Source organism: Neopsephotus bourkii, unplaced genomic scaffold (assembly GCF_033783945.1).
Source record: "Neopsephotus bourkii isolate Nb327-2 ecotype Australia unplaced genomic scaffold, CSIRO-AGI_Nbou_v1 NB_244, whole genome shotgun sequence".
NCBI classification, from domain to species: Eukaryota; Metazoa; Chordata; class Aves; order Psittaciformes; family Psittacidae; genus Neopsephotus; species Neopsephotus bourkii.
Window position 1 is genome coordinate 1 of NW_026900754.1, and position 27,168 is coordinate 27,168.

General features: G+C 38.8%; 1 protein-coding gene across 1 annotated transcript in view; it reads left to right on the top strand.

The window, feature by feature from the left end:
* The first annotated feature begins 1,095 nt into the window (after positions 1-1,095).
* KDM5A (lysine demethylase 5A) overlaps positions 1,096-27,168 on the top strand; it is a 38,151-nt gene continuing 12,078 nt past the window's right edge. Inside the window, exons 1-17 of the mRNA XM_061345786.1 lie at positions 1,096-1,544; positions 2,082-2,170; positions 5,069-5,227; positions 7,584-7,703; positions 8,781-8,939; positions 10,466-10,647; positions 12,385-12,547; positions 13,383-13,502; positions 14,558-14,752; positions 14,872-15,053; positions 15,328-15,452; positions 15,723-15,873; positions 19,155-19,272; positions 22,502-22,857; positions 23,328-23,466; positions 24,398-24,577; positions 26,012-26,173. Of these exons, the coding sequence (XP_061201770.1) occupies positions 1,454-1,544; positions 2,082-2,170; positions 5,069-5,227; positions 7,584-7,703; positions 8,781-8,939; positions 10,466-10,647; positions 12,385-12,547; positions 13,383-13,502; positions 14,558-14,752; positions 14,872-15,053; positions 15,328-15,452; positions 15,723-15,873; positions 19,155-19,272; positions 22,502-22,857; positions 23,328-23,466; positions 24,398-24,577; positions 26,012-26,173 (2,691 nt within the window). The 5' untranslated portion in view covers positions 1,096-1,453. The remainder of the gene's footprint in view (positions 1,545-2,081; positions 2,171-5,068; positions 5,228-7,583; positions 7,704-8,780; positions 8,940-10,465; positions 10,648-12,384; positions 12,548-13,382; positions 13,503-14,557; positions 14,753-14,871; positions 15,054-15,327; positions 15,453-15,722; positions 15,874-19,154; positions 19,273-22,501; positions 22,858-23,327; positions 23,467-24,397; positions 24,578-26,011; positions 26,174-27,168) is intronic.

A 27,168-nucleotide genomic window follows, 5' to 3' on the forward strand; every position in this document is an offset into this window, starting at 1 on the left:
AAAACTGCCACTTAGTGTGCCATTTCAGAGTGGGCTTACGAAGTTGGTAACATACGTAGCTAAAGTGAAAATAATAGCAGTATAGAATTCATAAATGTTCAAAATTAGAATACAGGCAATAATGAGTTTGGAAAGATGCCACTTAGCATACTGCATACACCCTTCAGTGGGAACAAGGGCTCTAAATATCGCTGAAAATTCCTTAGAATAATGATGTCTAGGAAACGGTATCTCTTTCAATATGTTAAAGAAGCAGGAAAACCAGCTGATTTAGGCTGAATAAATGGGAAGCATCTTACTTCTTTTAGCATTATTGCAAATGCATTTGATGTTATTTTAAACCCTTTTTTTTTTTTAAGAGTTTTTTTATTAATTAAAAACACTGGAAGCATGTCACCCCAAGGGAGCTTGTTTCATGACTGGTATCTCAGGCCATATTTTGGTGGAAAATAACAAATGAAGCATCACTGGGAAATTACTTGAAGAACAACCTCCTTAGAATTAGATACTAGCTTTGAAAATGGATAGATTTCCTGAGATCTTTTAAGATTGTGAATGATGACAGTTTAGTAGCTTTTGGGGGCTGGACTAGATGATCTCCAGAGGTCTCTTCCAACCCTAACAATTCTGTACTTCTATACCAGGTTAGAAAGGGTTTTCAGAGTATAAGGAGGCAGCATAAATAAAAACGCCAAGGTGATTGCATTGCAGATGACAACAGAACACGTAGGTTCTTTTTGTTGTTAGGTTAGTGGCAGTGATGTGCAAAATCAAAGTAGGTCAGCAATGGGAAACAGGAAGAAGTTCAGTTAATAGAACACTTGAGGAGACAATACTGGCAGGGCCCTGGAGTTGTCACATTGGTCTTTTCACGTCTGGTTTTGAGGTTTCAAGAGCAGCATGGGTAGCTGCGGTCCCAGAGTTGTACTTATAACATTTCATCATAAATAAACCCAAGAGTATCCTAGCTTAAGGAGGTAGGTTGGAACTCATTAGTGTCATGTGTTCACACAAGCAGTTAAAGAAATCTTGTTGAAACAGTGTATGTGTTAATATCCAAGTGTTAATAGCCAAGCACTTGACTGAATCATGGTGATTTCAAAAAATACTGCTGTGGCATTCTTACTTATTTTCTGCTAAATGTCAAACCTAGTTCTCTATTTGCTACGTAGGTGACTTCCTGTAGTTTAATGCGAATGGAAAATAATTTGAAATGCTGAGATAAAAATGCTGTATTTTATTCCATTTGCATTTGTTCATTTGCTTGAACAAATTTGCTGTTCACCTTGCATGAGTAGCAAATCTTGTCTTCATGCCTCTGTTTCCTGTCTTTTGATGGGCAGATGTTGTGGGAGAGTGGAATATAAAGGAAATAGGGAGACGCAGAGGGGAGAGATGTTGATGGTTTGTGCTGATTTGGCCTTGTTTTTACTTTTAGGCAGAGACAGGAGAAATGAGTAGAAATGCTGAACTGAAAAAGCTGCAGATCTTTGGAGCTGGACCTAAGATGATGGGACTGGCACTGGGAGCAAAGGATAAAGAGGGTAATTAAGTTTTGGGCTCATCCCTTTGTAAAGTCATGAAGCTGTTAAACCTTTCTGAATGTCTCTATAGACAATGTTAAGAAGTAAGCAAATAATTAGAAAAAGAAATCTAAGTATTGTAGGGTTTCATTCATGAGAGATTTACAGGGTGCTTCCTGTAACTTGGCATAGTTTCAGCTCTTTATGTATTGCATAGTAACAATAACAATTAAGCAGCTGTTGCATGAACTGAATGACTGGAAGGGAAAACAGGATTTGACAGTATTGAATCTGATCCTGCCAACAAAGTGCACAAATTGAGTGTAATTCACTTTGTTTTGTGATGCATTTGGGATGATCTGTGAGGATAAGCAAAATGTGTTTTCCTAATCCTTGTTGATTTTAGATTGGCCAGGTACAACAAGGCAGTATTGCTTTCTTTGGACTGTCAGGTAGTTTCTGATATGAAAGGCATGGTACTAGGCTGGGTGTGTGTGTTGGTTTTGCAAGTGTATCCTGATGTGATACTAATACAATTTAACTTTATTTTGCTTTAAGATGAGGTGACACGGAGACGCAAAGGAACCAGATCAGAAGCATTTGGAATGCAGATGAGGCAACGCAAAGGAACTCTTTCTGTCAGCTTTGTGAGTTTGATTCCTTTGTTGTGATTTCTGAAGAGAAATTGATTTACTAGGATTTATTTCTAATTCTAATACACCCCCCACCCCCAGATAGATAAATCTGTTGACAGTAGAGCAGATCATACTGTTACGGGAAGAACCGATAGTATAATCTATGCTCTGGGTTTCTGTTTTAATCTTTTGGACAGGAAGGATGTTGCAACATGAAGGTGCTTGTTGATCATGGGTTTGAGGGCTTGCTTTGTCACACACTTCTTGCATGCCTTCGTTAGCTTACTTTCTATAAGCTCCCCTTTATAGAACGATTATAATACTGCTTATCTTCCTTGAAAGATATTTTGAGGTGCTCCAGTACTTCAGGAATTTGGATTTCAGCAATTCCAGCTTTCATGTCTTTTTTGGTTTGTTTTTGAACTAGTCATCCATGCAAAAGAAGCCCCTAAGGGGAAAAAATTAAATGTCTCTGATGGCTGACCATGGAAAAGTATAGTTGTCCTTAATGTATTTCATTAACACGTGACTTTCTGTTTTTCAAGTCATGTGTATGCAACCATGAATGAAGATGCAGGCTTTTAATGTCTTGAAAATTAGGCTCTTCACTAATAATTCAGCTCTTTTTTTCTTAGCCTGAGAACACTTACAACAGTTTTATTTTAAATTTCAATCATAGAATAGAAAATCAAGACAACCAAAAGTCTCTAGGAATCATATTTTCATATGTGGAAATACTTCCTGAGGGAAAAACATAAGGGAGAACTTGTATGTTTAAAAAACCAGATCATTGTGCTGTTGCAGCTAAGTTAGAGTGTGTGACAGGAATTTTAATTGTGCTACTACTCCTGAGTATATAGTGTTCCTAAGCTGTGTGTTGTGACCATTTTGTTAAGTATGCTTTAAAGTATTTTGTCTTGTCTCTGTTTCTTGTAGAAAACTCTATTTGTTTATTGTTGTCAGTTACTCCTGTTTATAAGAGAAAAGGAAAATCCTGTGGCAACAGAACTGCTGGTCTGGAACTGTATTGCTGTAGCTGTAATTTTATGAAATTATTTGACTTAGTACTCTTTGGTTCCACATATTTTTTATACTTGGATGAGAGACCTTCAAGGAAAGCAGTCTTTGAAGTGCACATGTGATATGTTAACCCTACATAACTTCTAAAAAACACTGTGGTACAGTTTTGTTTACACTTCTCCCACATTCATTTATTTTTTTGTGAAATGTAGACTGTGAAATAACATATACCTTTTTCTTTTTATCCCCTCCCCACTTGATACATATAGTTATATATCATCATAGAATTGCTCTGTTTTGTGACGTGGCTGGGGGGCTTACTTGTGGTTATTGTGTGATCACCGATCTGCTTTTTGTGATTATATTTCGATGCAGTCTTTGTAATAGACAAATCATCACTTAGTCTAATGTAAAAATTGCGTATGTTAATATGAATTTGGAGAGGAAATGTATTATCAGTGGTAGGTAACTAATGAGTATCATAGAATAGGCTCCTCTTACAATTGCCATTTTTAATGCATTTTTAATTTTGGGGAGAGAACCTGGAAAATGTATGTTAAGATAATCTTTCTCCATTCTGTATACTTGCAACAAAAGCAACTTGGTTGGTGTTTTAGACATTATACGCCATGAAGATGAGTGTGTGATTTTTTAATTATTTTTTAAAGGGGAAAGTGATATGTCTCTTAATAAAACTGCATTATTTCTTAAAATTATATCTTGGGAAACTTGAGCAATGTTATTCAGAAGTATATTATTGCATAGCTAGGAAGTTGCATTCTTAACTAGGTTGTGTAACTAATGTGGCGTTTGACATCAAGTATTTAACACTACTGTGTTAACCTAATCAGATTAAAAGCATATGGTTTTATGACATTTTGATGAAAAAAACAAACCCGAAAGCAACTCCACTGCTTCTGGTGTTATTTTGAGCTACGTGAAGGAAATAAGCATAGCCTGAGTTGCCCACTATTCCCTGATGGAATAGTAGCAGAACTCGGAGCAAGTGTTATTAATGAAATTCATGTTGTTAGTAAAAATTTATACAGAAGATAATTTTTTAGCTGTGATACAGTAATACAAGGTTTATTCATTTAGACTGTTACAGATCTTCAGTATTATGTTTAATTAAAAGTCCTTTGAACAATACAGGAAGCAATAGCAAAATCTGAAACTTGTTGGTACGGTTTTCCCTTTGGTCCTTGAGACTATTTCCCAGTCAGTGTTATTGACAGATTATTGGACAGACACTTGCAAAAATTGCTTGCTATTGTATTGGGATTAATTTTTCTTTCTTATCACTTGGAGTTTTTAGCCTTCATTTTAGAGAAAATAAGAAAGAATTTGATACCTTTATGTGCAGGTTTCCTTCCTTTCCCCTTGGATTTGTAGACTGAACTCTGTGGGTTTTTTTTCTCTATTCTTTTCCATTGCAAAGGTAATCACTGTACATCACTAGAAGTGATGACATGTATGTTTCTTAAATATGTTTTGGAGATTATCCTCAGCCATGTGCTCTTTGTAAGGATGTAGTTTTCTATGACATGGGCCCAATGGGAGGGAGTTCTAAAAACTGTAACCTACTATTTTTTGAATAACATAAATGACATGCTACTTTGAGTAATATAGAAAACAATTATCCAATTGAACTGGATAGTTATTTTGCAGCACCCAAAGTCCCCTTGTCCCCATGTATTGCTGCTTTGTGAAACTGAAGCATAATTGTTAATTTTCAGTGATTCTCAGAAAACAGAGGAGACCGCATTGATGTTGATGTGTTGAACTTTAGGATTACATTTTTTGTTCCTTAGTGTAAGGAAGGCAGGTTCTGGATGAGGAAAGTTTTTGTAACTTTTTTTTTCTTTTCTGTTTTTTCTTTTTTCTCCACAGGTTGATCTGTATGTTTGCTTATTCTGTGGCAGAGGAAATAATGAGGACAAACTGCTACTGTGTGATGGATGTGATGACAGCTATCACACTTTTTGCTTGATTCCTCCTCTACCTGATGTACCCAAGGGTGACTGGCGGTGTCCAAAGTGTGTTGCTGAGGTACAGTTCAAGAACTGTTCAAGCTTTGTGTGTATACTTGTATTCCTGGAAAGATCAGAAGAGCAATTCAGCTCAGTGCCATTCCATCTGGGTAGAAGCCATAGTTTTGTTTGGCATATTGTCAAGATGAGCTGTGCATCTCCAGATGTTCTTAGTTGGTGAGCCATAAGGAGAGAGAAATTTTTCTTCTGGAGATTGAATGTAACCTTTGTTTATTGTACGGCTGTGTGACAGCTAAACCTTTGGCCTTAGTGTGCTAAGAGCTGAAACTCAATTTGATAAGCCGGTAGTGGGAAATCAGGATGAGAAGTAAGGTGGTGATAGGTGTCTCAGCATAGCAATGAGACATTTTGAAAACTATGAAAGTATGCAATTTGATCATAGCAGACATATAATTATTGGCAAGTCATTATGGTGGTGTTCAGAATAGTGGGTAGTAGAAAGTGAAGGAACTAATTTAAAAATTGTAGCTATTTTAGTTTTGGTTTAGACAAAAAAAGGAACTGAGGCTCCAAAAGTGAGAACTAGTTGAATTGTTTAAAGAGAGGAGCTACCAACTTCCAAGAAACGACTGATCAAAAGCCTGAAGGCATCAGACGTCATTTGATAGCCTTAATTTTGCAAGCTCAGGAAATGGGTAGATGTATAATTCAAAGAAAAAGGCTTACTGTTTCTAAAGCTGTAATTTTGTGACTAGTTTAAACTTTTTAGATGGTGTTTTTACAAAAGGAACAGTTGCACACGTGTATATGCCCATTTTCCCCCACCTCCTCCACACTCTTTCCAGCTGTTGGTTTCTGCTGTTTTCTTTATGGTGGTGTATGAATAGCTGTGCAGCCACATAATGAGGTGCATCAGCTTGCTGCTTTCAGACTTCACCAAGAGAGGCTAGGGTGTCACATGAACTCAGGCAAATGCTGTTGTGAGAGAGGTGGAAATACATAGTCACAGCCAAGGGAAAAGATGCAACTAACCCTTTTCGGCTGCTGCTCAGAGAGTGGATTAAGCTGCTTTTTTATTGCTCCCTTAAGAGAGCACAATGAAGGAGTATTAGCAAACTACAGCAATCCAGTGTGGAGATAATTTAAAGAATATAGTAGTAAATATAGTGACTGCAGTGGTTTAAGAATGTGGGAACTTGCAAGAAATTTCTCTACTACTATTGCTAATAAAACCAGGGCTGCATTGTTCCCAAGAAAAAATACGCACATAGGAATAAAAGCTGGAAAGTTATTGCCAAATAAATTATTACTAGAAAATGATACAAGAAGTACTAGAAAAACTTCGTAAATGCATTGAAAGCAGAAGGAAGAAGGGAAACAACATAATTAAATTATGTAATGGAGAGTAAACAACAGCAGAAAGATGTTTGAAATTCAGTAGCACTTTTTGCATCAGTTTTTGCTTTAAATGTTAATTGTACACAGATGCTAAATGTAATGTTAATGGCAGGGTGCTGGAGCAGAAGCTAGGAAGAATAGGGTAAGGGATCTTTATTCAGGTCAACATTGTTAAACAGTGCTTACAGGTGTAGATTCCCTGTTGCAGCCACCATTAAAGAACTGCTTTGATAAATGTTGGGCATAGTCTAGGGATATTTTCTCTTGAAGAAAGAGGAACTACTGATCTCCTGAATTCCTTTCCAGTCCTTTCAGTTTGTTTATGACTGAACAGCTGGCTATCAATTCTATTTCATGTTTGTGTTCAAATATATTTTGTATATAAACATTGTGTCAGATACAGAGAGGCTGAAAAGGACACTGTAGAAATGGGTGGGGAGATAGCTGGAATGTGAACTAATATTTTTTGTGCTCTTGGGGTAATGGGATTAGAACAGTGGAAGACTTGGAGGTTTTCTGTCAGATGGACCATGTCTGCTGTTAAGCTGTGTTGCATTGTTTTAATTTCCTTCTTCCTCTTCTGTGTACTTCCACAGCGCCAAATCCGTTAACAATTTGCTGCCTTGATAAGACTGAAGCACATTCAGGGTTTCTTCCTGTGCAGTTATTCCACAGGTGCTTGAATCCAGTGTGTCTAAGAAATGTTTTATGGCTAAGCATCTTGTGTTCTGTCTTACTCTGTGGCTGGCAGCAGTAGGTGACAAAACTTAAGTTTTGGACAGCAAAGCAGGAGTGTGTAACATTGGGGCTTACCACTATAGATTAGCTTCTGTATAATTAATCCTGTTCTGTTTCCGTTGTGGTAGGACTTCCTTTGCTGAGCAAAGCACTCAAAACTGGTAGCTTATTGTGTTTGGTAAGGACTCGGATGGACACTAGATTTTTTTTTATACTGAAAAATGTAACTGTATCATAATCTGCTGCAGGGAACAATATTTTCATGTTCTCTCTCCCAGGAATGCAACAAACCCCGTGAAGCCTTTGGATTTGAACAAGCTGTCAGGGAATACACTCTCCAGAGCTTTGGTGAAATGGCTGATAACTTCAAGTCTGATTATTTCAACATGCCAGTCCATGTGAGTTTCAACTTTTTGCTGTGATTCCTTGTAGGGGAAAAAGACTGTTCAGCTGATCCTGGATTTTTGCTATTTTTAAAGAGGCACCCTAAGTTTCAAACATGTAAACAAATCATTTAGCTTTCTGGCATCTGGTCTCATTTCAACTTCATTTCACCCTTTTCTTGGGATGTATAGGTAGGTTGTTGCTTGTTAGGGTAAACCTTATTGGCCATGCTCTGTTGTCGCCCTTTTTGAATCATTGAACCAATTATCTTGTTCTTGTTTGGCAAAGGGGTCTTTCTTCTGCCCTTCCTATGGCTTTTGTCTTGGTTTAGTTTGTTCAGAGGATAAATCATTGTTTTCCTCCCTGTTACAGTGGTTTTTTTGTAGGCGGTTCAATAGGCTGTGTCTGTCTGATAATAACGGTTTGGGCTTTTTGTCCTGCATCTCAGCAGCATTTTAAAAACTAGTGTTTCTGCTTTGGCATGCTTCCATGAATCCACTGTCCTGTAGACTGCATGCAGCACCAAGCTCCTTCTCCTCTCAGGGTTCTTTGGTAATTTATGGGCATACTTCCTAAAGCTTCTACTTTTTTAAGGATTGCAGTTCATGGTACAACTTTGGGACGCAGAGCAAAATGAGGAACAAAGCTTATTTTACAAATACACTTCATAAACGCATATAAGGGAATTGTAATGAGCTATATGAAGATTACACTGTTGAACAAAGTTCTTTATCTGAATTTCCTTACTGTTAGAAGTTCTGGTCATTAACTTCCGAAATAGTTTGGAATTTACATGCTCTTCATTTCATTTGCTGCCTGGCTGCTGCTGGTTGTCTCCTTCTCCCCTTTTTAGCTGTACTTCTGGTAAACCTATCTTTTGGTCTTTTTATTCATGCCATCTCTTATGTGTGGCATCCTATTGCTGTTACATTGCAGCCACTACTAAGGAATACAGACCAAACCCTATGACTTTGAGGAGATGGAGGGTAGAGAGGGAGTGGCTGTGGGATTCATGGAGGATTTATTGCATGAATGACAACTTTTATGTTGGGTCTTATCTGTGCATACCCTAACGTCTTTTCTGCTTTTAGATGGTTCCCACCGAGCTTGTAGAAAAAGAATTCTGGCGATTGGTGAGCAGCATAGAAGAAGATGTTATTGTGGAATATGGGGCTGATATCTCATCCAAGGACTTTGGAAGTGGCTTCCCAGTGAAGGATGGCCGACGAAAGCTGATGCCAGAGGAGGAGGTGAGGAGCAGAATATGTAAACTGACCCCATTCTTTGCTCTGCATAAGATTTCACAGTAAGAATTTAGGTCAGAAATCAGTGTGGATTTATTTTTCTCACAAAGAAGCTGCTTAAGGCTTTTGCCATGCACTTAACATTCCAGTTGAGCGCGGCATTAATCTGGTATCTTAAGTTCTTTTCCAGATCTGGTTGCTGATAGCTAAGCTGCTTTTCATGATTTAAGTCACACCTGGTTTGTATCACTTAGTCTCAGCAGGCAGAATGTGCAAGTTGTTACATTATGTCTGAGTATGAGGGAGCTGATAAGTTTTTTTTTTTCTTCTTCCAAACCTTTTTGTTACTGACTTAGCTATAGATACATGATGCTTAACCTCCTTAGGAGGTTCATAATAGGTAAACCAGAAATACGGGATTTAGCTTGTTTCTCTGACCATGCATACTGTAAGAATGGAAAGATGTAAATACAGCATTCTGTTATAGAAAATTTTATGAAGAACATTTGGTAAGTATATTATCGATCTTTCCCTCAGATCTTACTTTAGTGTATCAATTTTCTGGCTGCCTATATGTTTAAATTCAGGCAAAATGAGGGTAAAGGTGTGATTTCATGACTACATGGCCCAAAACCAATTTATACTGATCACTGGAAGAGTTAATCCTGCTCACTGTTGTCTTCCTACCTGAACCTTTGTTGGCTATGCAGGGATTGTGTAGCTGCTCAGTGAGTCAAAACTGCTTGCTGATCTATTTGGATGAAATTATATTTTCTAGCCAGATCACTTAAGTACTCTGACTTGCTGCATTGTCTTTATAGTGTCAGAGCAAAGGAAATGGCAGGGAGGTGTGGCAGAGCTGAGGGTGTGACTGGTCTGCTTTCAGAAGGTAGACTAATGTTAAAAATAGAGTAGTGAGCTTTTAAGGCAGTCTGTTTGAATTCTCATTTTTTTGTACAAATTGTGTGTATTTGAAGGTGAAGGTGGGATTGCTCGACTAGTGATGCTGTCTTCCCAGAAATGAGTGTGTAGGAATCTCTCCTCTTGAGAAACTTTCTGAAGTAATATATAAAGGTCATCAAGATAAACTGCAGTGCAGTAAAGCAGGTCTTAAAAAAAGCTGAAATAATAACATAAGATTCACTGTGCTGTTTACAGTCTGAAGTTATTCTGTTTTATTGAGGGATTTCAATCTTCTGTCATTCTCTTAGTAGTGCTGGTATTTTGCTCCACCAATAAAGCATGGAACCTATAAACTTGAGGAAGGGGAACCAAAGCCTAAGTGTATAAGCCTTGATCCAAAGAATATGTTGAAATTCTAGGACTGGCCTTAAATCTTGGTCTTGATAAATTGCTGATTAAGGTATCTCAGGAATTACTTCTTTGTTTTGATGCTTCACTACTGCAGAATATTACCCACTCTCTACTGTCAAAATGCATAAGCTGATCTTTTCCTTTATACTTTCCTTCTGTGACTTGGTGTCCTTTTGTACTTCTGATTTGTTTAGTATTTTCTTCTTTTTTTTTGGCAGGATTATGCGCTCTCTGGTTGGAACTTGAATAACATGCCAATTCTAGAACAATCAGTCCTTGCTCACATCAATGCAGATATCTCTGGCATGAAGGTACCTTGGCTGTATGTAGGGATGTGCTTCTCCTCATTTTGCTGGCATATTGAAGATCATTGGAGCTATTCCATCAACTACCTGCATTGGTATGGAGTCTCCTTTATGCATTTACCTTATGCTGCCTTGTTTGCCCTTAGTAAATATGTGGTTCTACTTGAAAGTGCCTGTGCATGCTGATGACATTTAACCAAAAATCTAAATGGGATGAGCAGTCCATATTCTCAAGCTAATTAAAAGTGAATACAGACACTGTTTTAAGCACTTCAGTGTTTTTCATCAACTGATTAAATATTCTGTGGTGCCAAAAATCCAGTGTCACTGCTTTACCAGGCTCACATCTTTTCTAAGGAAGCTTTTGGTTTTGAGAACCGATTTACAGTTCACTGGTTCATGATTTAAAAGTTGGTGTGCCCCTATGTTGCAAATGGAGGCTGCTGCCTAATGGCTTACACAGGCATCAGAGCTGACAGTTCAGCAGCAGATCTATGCATACACAGAAATACTGTTCAAGAGAAGAGAAATTTTAGAGTCTTTTAAAACAATCCTAGAAGTGTTCTGGTGTTCAGCTTTGGTGTTTGAAAAGAAGAGTTTTGACAGATTAACTTATTTCCATTGCAGTCTTCCCAGTCATGAGGCTCAGTCACAGTGGATGGGTCGGGGCGAAAGAAGGAGGAAGCTGTCGAAAGCACCCCTTTATAGAACAGAAAGTTTGTTGTACATCTTGTAAAGATGAGTTGGTGGCCTTTAGGCTGTGATTGCACACTTCTGGAGAAGCATGTTTGCTATTAAAATCTAGTCTGCGGTCTCAGGGGGGAATTAGTTTTGTTTTAAGCTCAGTTATTGTTCTCAGCATGTTGCTAACTAAATCAGCATGTAAGGGGCTGGTGTCAGCTGGTGAATTCCAGCAGCTCAGATGAGTAGAAACCTACTATTAACTGTGTCCTACCAGCAGGTGTCACTGAAGCCTGTAGGAACCACAGAAAATGATGTCGTCTAACTTTGGGATGGTTAGTGACAAAATCATTCATACGGTTGAATAGTGCTGTGTAAATGATTTCAGATATTTCAGCAGACTACTGCTTATACTTAATAAAATAAAAAAGACCCAAAACCTCAGCACTATAGATACAAGATCCAGTCTTTTCTTAACCAAAATAAAGCTTAATGAGGGACTGAAATAATACTTGGTCAAGTAATTTTCTGTTTAGTTTTGATCTTGTTCATCTTTTTCTTCCCTCGTACTTAACTAACTCATGTTATTAGGAATTTTTTATCCTAAGAGTCCAGTGAACCACTGGTTTTCAGTAACTGGTTATGTATATTAGAAGGATTGCTTATATTTTATTGTACTCTAATGTTTTAATTTTTTCCACTCCTGCTTATCTGGTGTACTATTCCACTGTTCTGTGGTTTCAGGAATATGACTACTCAAGGCCTAATTGAGTGAGTGGAGGAGTATCATGATCTCTTTTTCTCCTAAACGTTACCTGTGAATTAAACTTACTTTCTTTTTCCTAAAAGAAAATTATAGTCTATTTTATCCAATTAAATCATGGTAAATGACAATTATCATCCACATACGGCTTGTAATGGCAAATCTGGTGCCAGCTATGTAGAGAACTGTGTTGCAGTTTGTTTGATTTTTCAGATAATAATAATACATCCTGAAGAAGGCTGTTGTTGATAAAAGATACCTTTGTGTCTCTGTGCAAAATATATGGCTTGTGTGAACAGGGCGGCCAGGTTTGAGGTCTGTTCTGCAGTTGGGTGGCAGCATTACTTTTAAGTAATGTGTTTATTATTTATTTGTTGTGTTTTGTTAGGGGAGAGCCAAAGACGTGGTATGGCGTGCCCTCTCATGCAGCAGAGCAGTTAGAAGATGTGATGAAGGAATTGGCTCCTGAGCTATTTGAATCCCAGCCTGACCTCCTGCATCAGCTGGTCACTATTATGAACCCCAATGTGCTGATGGAACATGGTGTACCAGTGAGTAGCACATGAGCATTTTTTACATAAGTACTCCTATGTGCTCTGTTTTTCATCCCATTCCAGATTAGTGTAACAGTGGTTTGGCATAACTGCAGAATTTCCATGGTGGACATTAACATGTTTGGTTCATTAGTTCTGTGGTGTTTTTTTAAAACTGTTTTCTAGTATCTTCCTTAGACTTACCATGAAATTTAAGTTACCTTAAATCAGAAGTGACTGTCAAGCTTCTTATATAAAATATCGTATAGAACAAGTGTAAATTGTGTTACATTTATTGTTTTTAATTAAAAAGCCCCAGCCTGCCATAGCAGCAAGTTTGTCTGTAAAGCGCGTTTCATCTTTTTATGTTAAAATACTTGTTTTATGTTCAGAAGAAATCTCTGCATTACAAAATGCTTTTTTTGACCAAACATAATTGACTGCAGACTTTAAGCACCAGTCACTATCATTTCCTTTTGTCTTAGTATAAATTTCTTCCCTGGCAAATACCCCAAGAAAAACAAACCATAAACTGTTTCCAGCTTTTGCACTGTTTCCAGAAGCTTTTGCACTTTGTGGCACAATGGATTAAATGATGATAGACATCCGTTTTGGGATTCATAAAGAGAATTTTTAACTGTTGGCACATATATTCAGCTTTTTTGAGTAAGACTATCGAGGAGTGACTTTTAAGAAGACAGAACCAATCCTCACCACTGCTGTGGTAGTTACATTGCATGTGATTTCTATAGAAGTAGTGTTCAAATATCTTGTAATTATGTGTCTTTAACTCTGTTGCAAGTTTCATACCTTTTTCCCGTTTTTTTTCCCCCTTTATTCTCACTTGTATTAGGTATACAGGACCAATCAGTGTGCTGGCGAGTTTGTCGTGACCTTTCCTCGTGCCTATCACTCTGGATTTAACCAGGGATACAACTTTGCTGAAGCTGTGAACTTCTGCACGGCTGACTGGGTCTGTTCTGTTTGTATGTGTTTGCTATGTCTTGCTAGGTGACCTTAGCAAGGAAGAATTAATTACCTGAATAGTAGTCTTTTAAGTTACATAGTATGTTATATATTTATAGTTCCTGGTACAACAGTTAACAACTGATGTGAGTTTCTGTTACACAAAATAATTTAATGAGCACATAATTTTAAGCAGCTTCAAACTGAAACTTTGGTATGTGGCCTTCCTTTTTAACTATTGGTCTAATGAAAAAGTGACATTTGCAATACCTTCAGCTAGTATTTGTGATGCCTAATGCCTCTTTCTGAATTTGACACATGCTAATGTACTGTCATGAACAGCTGTTGTCATTTGAATGTTGGAGTAGGCATACTTTTTCCTTCTTTGTGCCAGCTCATTGCACCTTTTAATCATGTGCTTATTCTAATATCCATGCTTACACCACAGCATGGCTTGTGTGGATTCTTCAGTAAGTGGTCAAAAGTGTGTTCTATTACTCTCCAGGGTTTACAGTTCGAGATTGTAATCTCATCTGTAGTTTATCTATGTCTACCTTCTTTTTTGTTACCTGCATGTAGGAATTTTTATCTTTAATCAGAGAATCATATTCATTTGTCAGAAAAATTGTCTGCAAGATTAACAGTGTGTCAGTATTCTTTCGCTTTAAAAGACACAGAATCAGTCATAACCAGTTTTGGTTAATTCTAGTCATCTGGTTAAATGTCTGTGTCCAAGCGCAGTAATATCTGGAGGACAATGCATTCACCTTAAGGTAGAACAGATGGCTTCTTTTCGATGCCAGTTTCTTTCCACTGAAAGTAAAAAGGGCTTAGGACAACTCTTATTGGGCACGTTACATTGTCAGATGCACCCACAGTACAGATACCTTTTTGTCCTCATTTGTGACATGACTTACGGTGGTTATAACTGGGTCTGTCCCATAAGATAAACTCTCTTAGTCTCAGTCTTTCCCAGGATTTGTCAAAGGAAGGAAAATGGAAGCCAAGAGATCACCTTGAAGCTTTTTTTCCCAGAATGACAGATGTAATTTTTTTCTGTAGCTTCCCATTGGACGTCAGTGTGTGAGTCATTACCGAAGGCTGGGACGTCACTGTGTTTTCTCCCATGAAGAGCTAATCTTCAAGATGGCTGCAGATCCAGAGTGCTTGGATGTTGGGCTGGCTGCCATGGTTTGTAAGGAGATGACTCTGATGATAGAGGAAGAGACACGATTAAGAGAGTCTGTTGTACAGATGGTGAGTAATGAAAGACAACTCTTATTCTGCTTGCAAAAGAGCTTTTGCTTCCCCCACCCACCCCCTGGCCTGCATTAGAGAATTTTAGCAAGTGTCCTATTTATTTTCTTTTTTTTAAGGGAGTGTTGATGTCTGAAGAAGAGGTGTTTGAACTGGTTCCAGATGATGAGCGTCAGTGCACAGCTTGCAGAACCACGTGCTTCTTGTCAGCTCTTACATGTTCCTGTAATCCTGAGCGTCTGGTGTGCTTATACCATCCGTCTGATTTATGTCCATGTCCCATGCAGCAGAAGTGTCTAAGGTACACAGGATATTTTTTCTCCTCTGCTTTTCTACCATATCCAATAGTTTGCTGGAGATCAGTGACCAAATACAGCATTTGGCCACACTTTTGTCTACTTTTTTAAGAAATATTTTTATCCTTTGCTGTTTCTTGGTTCCCAGGCAGCCATTATTATACATGTTCTGTCTTTCTTGCCTTGTTGTAGCTGGAAAAACTCAATATAAGCACTATCCTTTTTTTTTTTTGTATTGGCCATTAATAATCTTTCTGTATTTTCTTCCTGTATCTCCAGGTACAGGTACCCACTAGAAGACCTTCCTTCTCTACTATATGGAGTGAAAGTTAGAGCACAGTCTTATGACACATGGGTCAGTAGAGTTACAGAGGCTCTATCTGCCAGTCTCAACCACAAGAAAGGTCAGACTTCTGTCATTTGTAGTAGGATGTCCTGAAACTCCTATGTTTGTTTTGTATTCTCATTTAATGAAACACTGTGTATTGTTTAGTGGGAAAAAGAAAATGAGTGTATTGTTTAGTGGAAAAAAAGAAATGAGCTAATCTGAGTGTAATGCAACTCATCATTCTGCATTTAAGGTTGAACTAGCCTTTGCAACCTTGATTGAAGGCATTTGAAGCAGTCTGAAGTATTTTTTGGTTTTACATACAAATTATGTGCTGTTATTACAGATGTGATTGAGCTGAGAGTAATGTTGGAGGATGCTGAAGACAGAAAATATCCAGAGAATGATCTTTTCCGCAGGCTCAGAGATGCTGTGAAAGAAGCAGAGACTTGTGCTTCAGTAGCACAGCTGCTTCTGAGCAAAAAGCAAAAACACAGGTAGGACAGGCATGTTTTCAACGGTTCCTGGCTTTCTTTTTTGCTGCTTGTTTGGCCCTGGAAATGTAAGAATCCGAGACCTCACTGCCTTCTAACTTCTTTCAGCATTTCCTGTCCTTAGTGCTGTGACTCATTGAGAGGTAGGGGAGACAGATACAGTGACACAAAGGGCCAAAAAATGGACTTGCTTGGAATGTGTTAAGCCTACTGTTTTCAGCTGACTCATGTACTGAAATGTGAAGTCTCTTGGTGAAGCTGTGTGTCTGATCACTCATCAGGTATTTCTCTGAATGTGTGGGAGAACTGTAGGGAAAGACAATTAGAGGGAAAAACATAATGACAGTGAGTCTTGATATTGAATCATAGAATGTTTAGGGTTGGTAAGGACCCAAAAGATCATCTAGTTCCACCCCCTCCTGGTGGGGACAGGGATACCTCACACTAGACCAGGTTGCTCCAAGGCCTGTCCAACCTGGCCTTGAGCACAGCCAGGGATGGGGCAGCCACAGTTTCTCTGAGCAGCCTGTGCCAGTGCCTCACAGTAAAGAAGTTCTTCCTAATACCCAATCTAAATCTGCCCTTTGTCACTTTAAAGCCGTTCCCCATTGTCCTGTCACTACTTGCTCTTGTGAGTGTTTGCGTTTTAGGTAGCATGGCTAAGAACATAGATTAAAGGAATGGAAAGCAAATCTGTTAAAACACTGGATTGCAAAGCAAAATGCTTGAAAAGAATGAAGTACCAATTATGGTGGTTGGGGTCAGAACAGTTCTATCTTCTGGTATATCATTTATCAAAGACACTTACAATTTTACCAGCCATTCTGAAGTTGCAGTATGTGTTGTAATGATGGTGGATTTACTGGAATATGCAAATGAAAGGTGTCTTGCCAGCATTGACTGAAACAAAAGGATCTTGGGGAGCAGAGCAGCGCAGAGAACAGAAACAGTCCATAGTTTGAGCCAGTCTTTTTCTTCTTGGGAAGGACCATGGGAAGCAGTGATGTGTGGCTGAAAAGTAGTGGCTTGCCTCAGTGACTTCTGCCAGTTCAGACTCACTTAGTTCTGTTTCCAGCCTTGCCTGTGACTGCCTCAGTGTCACTGTCCCCACCTCAGCAATCTGCTGGATGTGTCCCCTTGCTCTGCTCTCATGAGCCTTCAGCAGTGTGTTCTTCCTTCTCTCCTGTGAGTTCTGTGCACTGAATAAAACTCCCGTAGAACCATTTGATCAGATGATCATAACTTTTGTGCTGGCAGTTGTGTGCGAAACTTAATGGCTTGCATTTTCTCTTACTGTAAGGTTTGGCTTTGCAGTTGGTTGGGTTTTTTTGCATGTGTAGCTTTTGTATGTAACTTAAGACTTTTCCAGGAAGGGAGTAAAAAGTAAATACTTTGTTAATTATAATACTCACCTTTACTACACAGAACATAACATGTTACAATTCCTTGAATATGAACACTGAAATATTAATTACACCACAGATGGAAGTATAACACCTAATGAAATCGAAGAGCTGTTCTAAAATAGAGAAGCATTTTTGCTGTATATGAAGGGGAAGGAAGGCTGTCCTGTTTGGCTTTTATTGCTTGTAGGGTCCCACTACCACAGAGGTAGCTTAGAACTGTGGTCTGGGTGAGGAAAGCAGTGTTGGAGGGGTTCCATTGCCCTGTTCTTAGTGAAGTTTGATTATTTTGGTAGCTCCCAGGTGTTCCTGGACTGTTACTGCTTCCTTGTCCTCTTGCTGTTGGAGTGTGTCAGCCTTCTCTTGAAAGACTTGCCTTCAGTTAATTATTTGCTGGATTTTCAGCACTGTCCCAAGAAACACAAGGGGTAGGAAGATTTGACAGCTTTCAGTGGTGTGTCTGATCTAAAGCTGAAAGAATTCCATGGGGGAAAAGGGCTCAGATGTGTATCTCAGGGCTGTTGTATGCTAAATAGCAGTATGTTACAAAATTGAGGTTTGAGACATTTTTGAAGCCTTTTTGATGAACAGTGTTAGGGAATTTAAATACAGAGGTCATATTCAGCTGTTTCTTTTATGTTTATGTTTAATACATAGAGAAGGATCACATTTACACAAAGGGTAAGGCTGTTAAAAAGGCAGATTAAAAATGAGTGTTCAAACAGAACAATTTGGCAGAGACTAAAGCAGCAATAAACATATGATCAAATGTAGCAAAAGAAAATCTATCCTTATACATCTGATTATATATAAACCTGAAAAATAGGTAATTTGTAGCTGTATCTGTTCAATATTCCAAGCCTCTCTCTCTCCCTGCTGTTGAAAGTTGTGAGTTTCCATAGGCAGGGATAGTTGCATCTCTTTGTGCAGCATCTCGTGCAGTGTGCTGTGCCATCTCCTGTGGCAGTCTGTGGTTGGACTAGGGACAGAATTACACTGCCATGTTTCAGAGAGCGTGCCGTCCCGAACATCCAGTGCAGCCAACAATTCCTTCTCACTGTTGTAGCAAGTCAAAGCCCCTGGTATTCTTCCCTCCACAAGTTTTTGATAGAGTGTAATTATGTTTGATTATTAATCTAAAATGTTACTTTTACACTTACATTTAAGTCTGTAGGTTGAAGGATTTTTTGTTTTATTTTCTATAGTAATAAAATGTAGATTCATTAGCAGGCAGCAACTCTTCAGTGTTTAAAATCTGGCCTGCTTGTGAAGTTGTTATGCCTGCCAGTGATACTTATACTAAGTGTTTAATTTGTGTAGCGTGTCACTTTTAAGTCTTACTGCATTCAGTGGGCTTGTTATAGTTGCCTCATGATATTTAATGGAAGTGTCTTTGCAGAACGTGTCCTGCTTAATAGCCTTTTTCTGTTGCAAGGCCAGTTTCAGTAGTTTGCTGGCTACAAGAGAGTAAGATCTAGAAAATAAGACTTCTTTTCAGAGCTTGCTTCTGTTACATACCTCAGATTTCTTGTCAGCGCCTGCCATGGCAGTCAACTTCTTGAGCTACGTAAAGAAGGCTTTTTGGGACTGTGTTCTCTTGCCTATTTGGAACAACCTCCATTTGAAAGTCATCTGGACAATCCCACCTTGGAAGAGCAGGGTGGATTCTCTTGAAGATGTGTAGAGGTCATATATTAAAATTAGTTTACAAGATTTTGGAATTCTTGTGAAGTTTGGGGCTTTTTGAGTTCTGAAGTGATACAAATTTATTTTATTTTTAGGATCTTGGGAATCTTGATAGCTTTCTGTTACTGGGAATAAATTCAGGGATCATCATCTTTCCTCTCACCTAGTGTTGTCTAATTATGTCTTTTCATACAGCCGACAGAGCCAAGATAGTGGAAGGACAAGGACCAAGCTAACCATGGAGGAGCTTAAAGCATTCGTACAGCAGTTGTTTAGCTTGCCCTGTGTTATTAGCCAGGCCCGACAAGTAAAGGTACGTTTGCCTCTGCTTCTCAGGTAATCTCATGCTATTTGTTTCTGGTTTTGTGGTATGGTTTTTTTTGTTTTGTTTGTTTGAAACGTAATATCACCTGGTGTAAAGGATGAAAGCCTTTTTCTTTAAGGATCAGTCCTGCACTTTCAGAAATGGATTGAATGGGGTGTTTTATTTCCAGCTTCTAATATAAAGCAAATAGCTGCTTTGCAATAATGTCTGTAGCCTCAAGACAGGAAGGAAAAGACTCTGGATAAATCTAGCTTAGTGTCTCCCTGCTTTACTGGGTAATCTTGCTGTTGTCATTGAAGTTTTGCTGATGCCATGTTTCCCATCATGATATCCATAATGCAATGGTAATATATATTTTGTGCTCATTTGCAAGCATATCTTTAAGTGGGCAGCGATGACATTTGTACATTTATGCTAGTGTAGCCTTAGCAGCTTAATGTGTGGGGCTCAGTTTGGTAGCCTAAACTTCGATATCTGTGAGATTCTCTGTAAGGTATTCCATCTGGCATCCATTGCCATTCTGGAAGAATACCTTAGGTCTTGTGTAGCAGTCTAGCTACATGTAGCCATAGCATGGGGTATTGCTCATGGTGGTCAGCTTTAGGCAAATGAACAGAGCATGCTATATGACTGTGCATATGCTTTTCCAGGTGCCTGTTGCAATGGGCATTTGTCAGATGGGGTGGTCTTGCTGTAGCTAAAGCAAGATAAAAGATCCATCCTCCCTGCCCGTGGCTGTACGGGTGGCGCAGTTTTATCTCTCTGAACCAGTTACTCTATTCCAGCATCATTAATGCTATTTGTAGTTGTGGAATTTTCAGTATATGTTGGTTGTTGTTTTTTTTTTTTTTCTGAAGATTACACTGGTGTGCTTCTTTAGGGGAGAGGGAAAGCAGTGCCACATTGGCAATTGGTCTGTAAATACGTCTCAGCCTTACTTTCCAAGTTGTAGCCCTCTTAATCTGTATGCATGGCCTGCATTTCTTATCCTTCTTATATATCTTTGCACCTGTCTTTGAATGAATCTAGACCTAGACTAGTCCAGATCAAACTGATTCCTCTGGCTGCTATTAACGTTTGTCACTCTGGCACTCTATCATAGCAAGTGTTTTCAGGAGCAGTCTTAATTTGTGTCACTGATGATGAAATGTTAAACGGTGTTTCACCTGCTAACCAACTTCTAGAAAACTCCTTCAAGAAATATCCTTGAAGATTTTTCACCTTGAGATATGACTGTTGAGATGTATGCATTAACCATTTATTAATGCACATGTTCTGTTGATACAGATTTAAGAAGAATATTTAATAGTGCTAGATTGAAAGACTAAAATTCTAAATATTAACATATGTGCAGCTACCATTTAACATCAACAAACGTACAGTTTAAAAATCAGTCTTGTTTGAGAAGACCTCTTTTCCATGTTTATTAGCGTTAGTTACATCCTTCTTCATTCATGAATCCTGTGTTCGCTTTTCCATGGTAGTTCAGTGTAGGTGTCATGGATAAACTTTATTTTGGACTTTCTTGTCTTTATGATGTTGGTATGTTGTTGCTGAAAACAAGTACCTTCAAAAAGTATAGGGCTTCAGGATGCAGAGTTTTCAGGCCTGTTGACACGGATCTTTATCCTTCAAAGATGTTCTTTATTATGTTTCCCAGCAGCTAATAGAGTGGGAAGTATATTATCATCCTCATATGGTAGGATGATTTAGTACACTTCTTTCCACATGCAAACCAGGAATATTTACTAATACTTATTCATGAAATTTTATCATCAATTAATAGACCTATAAGATTGTTCTCAAAGGAGGTTTTATGTTTCTAATGTATTTAAAACCTGCTTCTAATTAAGACATAATTTGTAGATGACAGAGCTGTGGGCATACAATAAACTTAATAATTTTATTTGTATTTTTGTCTAAATATTTTCTCCCAACTACTCTTTCTTCCCCCTGCCCTCAGCCTTAAGAAACTGGATCTGTGTCAAGTACTGTGTGCATGTGTGTGTTCTTTAAGCTTCAACATAATCACTAGCCAATAAAATAAATATTACCATTTTACTGGTTACAAACCATAGACTTTTAGTTCCTGAATGAATTTAGATAATGATCATTTGTGCTAAGCACTTGCTAACTTTCCGCATGGCATTTGAATGCAATTATCCTTCATAATAAATTGCAAAATAATTGTCATGTTGGATCATGAGTATTTTCTAACACAAAAGGCATTATAATTATTAAACTGTAATAATTCACTGTTGTCACTATGAAGCATTGAGCATATGTTCCCTAAATCAAGATCTTTGTAATGTAGATCTCATTCCTTTTTGTAAATGCCTTCTGGTTTCCAGGCAGTCATGAAAAGCAGCATCAGACAAAAAGGGCAGTAAGCTAAGGGTTAGGAAATGCAGTTTTTGCTCCTCATTGTGCCATCGATTTGCTATTAGAAATACCTGCCTTTTTGTAAGACTCAGGAGTGAATCAATTGAGTAAAATGGGTGAATGTCCTCGAGTGAATCTCCTGCAGAGATTCTTTCTTGTCTGTTTGCCATCTTTGATTTTTTTTCATTGCAGTGCCAAAACATGAGGATAAGGACAACTGCAGCAGTGCAGTTGGATTTCTGTGAAATGCTCTCCTTTCATTAGAGGATTTTGCATTCCCATTTCTTTCCTCTGTACAGTAAACTGTGATATGTTAAACTGGTGAGCCTGCTTTAGGAGAGTAATTTCAAAATTGACCATCATTATTCTAATGATCTTTTGATATTCATGTCCTTTTACAACTAACTCTGGCTTGTTTTTTCTCCTCAGCATGTTTTTGTGCATTACCACCATTACTGTAATGCTTCTGACAAGTTGAAAGGAGTATGTTTTCTCCCACTGTTTTAAAATTAATGTTGACCTTGCAGTGCATAATGTTCTGTGTTGTTGGGAGCTGCAGTAAGTTGCAGTTGTACTATTATAGGTACAGACTTTGATGCAGCTAATATGCCCAGTGAATGAGACGTTAGGCCGCTGAATGAGTTTAGATGGTCTGTTACTTAATGTGTCAGACTTGATGGCTTGTGACAATGGGCTGGCATTGTGTATAAAAGCTCTGACTGATTATGCGGTGATCACATATGAATTCATAGCTGACTGATCCCTCAGTCAACTTTCCCCTTTGATTCTGTGGGCGTTTTTTTCCTAAATTGACTTGTACTGTATGTTACTTCAGAATCTGCTTGATGATGTGGAAGAGTTTCATGAACGTGCTCAAGAAGCTATGATGGATGAGATCCCAGACTCTTCCAAGCTGCAGGAGTTGATAGATATGGGCTCTGGCCTTTACGTAGAACTTCCTGAACTGCCAAGGCTGAAGCAAGAACTGCAGCAGGCACGGTGGCTGGATGAGGTGAGATCCACCCTCTTGGACCCCCAGAGGGTCACCCTAGATGTGATGAAGAAGCTGATTGACTCAGGTGTGGGCTTGGCACCACACCATGCTGTAGAGAAAGCCATGGCTGAGCTGCAGGAGCTGCTTACAGTCTCGGAGAGGTGGGAGGAGAAGGCCAAGGTCTGCCTGCAGGCAAGGTGAGTGTTCCTTTACAAATCTTCTTATAGGTCACACGCTTTTGGGATTCTCAGCCTCTTTTGAGGAGTGTGGTGGAAACTAGGGGCTTTGAAGCTGTAGTGTATGGGCTTTTCACCTAACAGCAGTTTGGTTGCTCAGAGTTGGATTTGAGGTTATTGATGAGTTGCAGAAGGATTGATTGCCTGTCATGCTGCAGGAGGCTGTGATGCTGCTGCTTTGCTATTCATCCACCTTGACAGAAAGCACTGAGTATGCTACACAGTACCACTTCCTCAGCGTTACAGTTTGAGTCTATCGGCTTTTCTTACCTTTCCTATTCTTTGGTAACCAATAGCGCCCTCCAAGAGTAGAGCCATGGTATCTTACACTGCAGTGTAGTGATGAAGTTGCATCACCAGCCTGTCATATTTATGGCTGTAGTTATCTGTCATTTTGAGAGAAGGCTGGAATTGAGTTTTTCTTACTCTAGGCCACGCCAAAGTATGATGGCTCTGGAGGGCATCGTGAATGAAGCAAGGAACATCCCTGCTTTCCTCCCTAATGTGCTGGCACTGAAAGAAGCCCTGCAGCGGGCTAGAGACTGGACAGCCAAAGTGGAGGCCATTCAGGTAGGGGTTACAGCAGGGTCTGGAATCTTCTGCTTGCATCCTTTTATTTAGACATATTCTTTATTCTGGTGCCTCTACCCACAAAGGTGACCTGAAGGGAAGCTGTGCTATAGCTGTTAATACGTGCTTACCTGAGCTCATGTGCTTGAATTTCTTTTTGTGCTGCTGTTTCCCCATTGGTTATCCAATTTCTATTTCCCTTCCTTTTATGCATTTCATGGGGGATGTAAAAGCTGGGAAATTCATTATGATACGAATGTAACTTCCAAGTGGTCTTTGGTATTGAAACTCTTTTGCACGCTGTCACTGTAAACACTTCGCTGCAGCAGCAGATGCTATGCTCACAGGTGTTTGGTTTTGAAGCTGGCTGTGGAAATTTTGATTGTTTATTCTCCCCAAAATGGTGTGCAAGATTTAATGGCACTGGTGGCCAAAATTTTCGATCTGGAATAGATGAAATTATGCTACTGTTGGTTAAGTAGCCTCCTTGTCCACTGGTCTACGCACAGAACTTGATCCAGAAAGGACATGGCTTCTGTGATATTTCTAGACATTGATATCTGGACTGCACCTGCTATTTTTACATCAGTTATTTGTTGGGAACTGAAGTGAGAATCCCAACTGATTTCACATCAGCCCCCGTAGAACTCTTGGATATAGTAGCTTGTTAAGCAGACAGCATTTAAGACAACTACATAGTAATGGAATGTTGTTTTACTCCCTAAGCCAGCTAGCAGTATCAGAATGACTAAAAATAAAACCTCTGAGAGAAGGTTTTTTTTAAATAACAGTAAGATTGAAATATTGCCCTCCTTCCCTTTCCTATGGAACTTTATTTTACTCAGTTACAAAGTAGTGTGTGTCTTGAAATTAAGCTGGCCACTGATATCATGGTGGAATCACTGGCTTAGAAAAGTTTCTTTTACCCCAGAATGGGAGCAACTATGCTTACCTGGAGCAACTGGAGAGCTTGTCTGCCAAAGGCCGCCCAATACCAGTGCGTCTTGATGCCCTGCCACAGCTGGAGTCACAGGTAGCTGCAGCACGTGCCTGGAGAGAGCGCACAGGAAGGACCTTCCTGAAGAAGAACTCAAGCTACAGTCTGTTACAGGTGAGCAGCAGACACTTACGTGTCAGCCTTTAGAGTCTTGATGGCCCTCTGTGGTCTGGAGGGAACAGCTTGTTCAATTAAAGTAGGTTACAGCTCCTGTTGAGACCAGGATATAGTAAGAAACTTCAGCTGTTCTCAGGTGAAAAGAATGAAAAAGGCAAAAAGTCTGTGTTTCGCTAGTTTTGTTTTATGTATAGACAACCTCAACTGTTACTTTTGAAGAAACAGATTAAAACTCTCCTTTTTTGGGAGGGAACAAAAAGAACTTACCTTCTTGTGTAATTGTAGAAATGTAAGCCTGAAATGGACATAGAAGCTGCCTTTAATTGATGAATGTTTAAACTTGTTCCGCTGCTTAAATTCTAAGGAAATAGATTAGATATAAGCTGTTTAAGACAAATTAAGCCAGCTGCTGCGTATTTAACTTCAATGAATGTAGTCACTGTCTTTGTTTTAATAAAAATCATTCATGTGTTTGAATATTTATTGTATCTACTTGACAGGCTTCCCTTTTAGACAGAAAACAGTTCCAGTTCTTTCAGTGCTTTCCTGTAGGCTGTATTTTCCATACTTTTTATCTTGTTGCTATTCTTTGTAGTTTGTCTTCACTTTCAGTGTGTTGTCCAAAACCAGGCAGAATCCTCTTGCTATGGTTTCCCTAGTGCCAGGTGAAGTGCAATAATTACATCTTGTCTCCAAGGGGATACTGCTGTTTAATGTTTTCCAATGGTATCTGCCCCTACTGTTACATCACACTGATTTCTGTTCAGTTTATGAACTCTAGATCCAAATTTCTTTCTTTGTATTTATTTTTCTGCCTAACTGGTTACTTAATATATTCTGGTTTTGCATTTGACTGTTGTCTCACTTGTATCAATTTGCGCTTTTCCTCTACTGAGTTCAGTTTGCTGGATTTTATATTTAAGTATGCTTTCCAGCTAATGAAGGTGACTTAAAATGTAATTCTTATCCATAAAAGTGCTTTGCAGCCTCTCATCTTTTGATAGTAAAAGGAGGATAGCACTTTTTAAAATTTTAGCCACCAAATTAGTATAGATGAAATCACGGCAGATCTTTAAGACTTTCAATTGAGCAAGGCGCTTGAAGTGAATGTTTAAACTACGGATACCTAATTGCATACAGTATTTCAGTTAGCTATGTATATGGTAGCTTAATCTGAACAGATTTTGTAAGTTCAGTGCTTTCGAGTTGACCTGCCACATCACTGTCCAGATGTATGAAATACTTACATCTTCTTCCTAGCATTGACAGGTATCAAAGGTGTTAGATTGCTGAATATTTTTTGCCCTCTGACACTGTTGTAATTTCTTTATCAGATGTTCTCACATGTCCCTGACATCGTAACATTATAGATGAGAGCTTTTTGTTCTTGTCATCCTTGGCTTTGACAGTAAGTTTTCTTCATGGTTACAGGTTCTGAGCCCTCGGACTGATATTGGTGTTTATGGGAGCAGTAAAAATAGGCGGAAGAGGGCAAAGGAGTTGATGGAGAAGGAAAAGGAGAAAGATCTTGACTTGGAATCCCTAAGTGAACTGGAGGATGGGCTGGAGGAGGCCAGGGACACTGCAGCTGTGGTGAGGAGTAATGAAAGATAGTGTCTTCTGTTATGTGGGTTTAACTCATCTCTGATCTGTGTAGATGTCATATGGAAGAATTGATAAATGAATCTTACTTAAAGAAGTGTCTCATAAGATGTTTGACACAAGTTGAACTGTATTCTTTAATTGCAGTAAAGATAGAGGGGAAGCACAGTTCAGAGTATAAGGGCCGGTATTTAATACACATTTGGTTATATGTAAGACTTAAATGTTTGGGTTAATAACTGTGGTTGCTCATCTAATATTATTAACATTTATTGAAACCCCATCAAAATAATGTGGACTGAAGTGCTGCTTTACCTTGAACCATTTGGTTCACACATTTGGTTAGATCGATTACAAGGACAGCTTGTAAATGCTTGGTCATAGAAACTAGGCTGGAGGGGGATGTTATATGTGATTCCTCCTTGTCGGGAGGATATTGATGCAGCTTATCAGAAGAATTTGCTGTCCTTTCTCCAGGAACAAAGAAAATATAGGCAGGCTCATTAATGTGATTTATGTGTAGTCTATTTTGACTTACGTTGTGGTTTAAGCCCAGCCGTGGGGTCAGAATGGTTGAGATAACAGATCTGACCAGAGTGTGTCAAAACAAATTTGTTACAAACACTCATTGTTTTGGGTTAATAGTCATTCATCCCAGTGTTGATTTATTTGCTGTCAGAGTTGTTGCCCTTGGTCTCACAGTTTCTGTATGGCACACCTTACTTGCAGGCAGTATTTGCTGTCTTAGTGTTTATTGGCTTTGGGGCTTGGGCTCAGGTTCTGGTGAGCGAATGGCTGCGTGGTGCTGAGTTACTGGCTGGTTTTAAACCATAACACCTTAGTATGCTTTGTTATAGTTACTTGAATGGAAAGGTTGAGGAAATTCCAATTGCTTCAGGATATACATGGTCACTCAGGTGCTCCTGGTGCTGAATCAACATTGAAACAATGCTCACCTGCATTGTGTCAGCAGAAGGGCTTGGAGT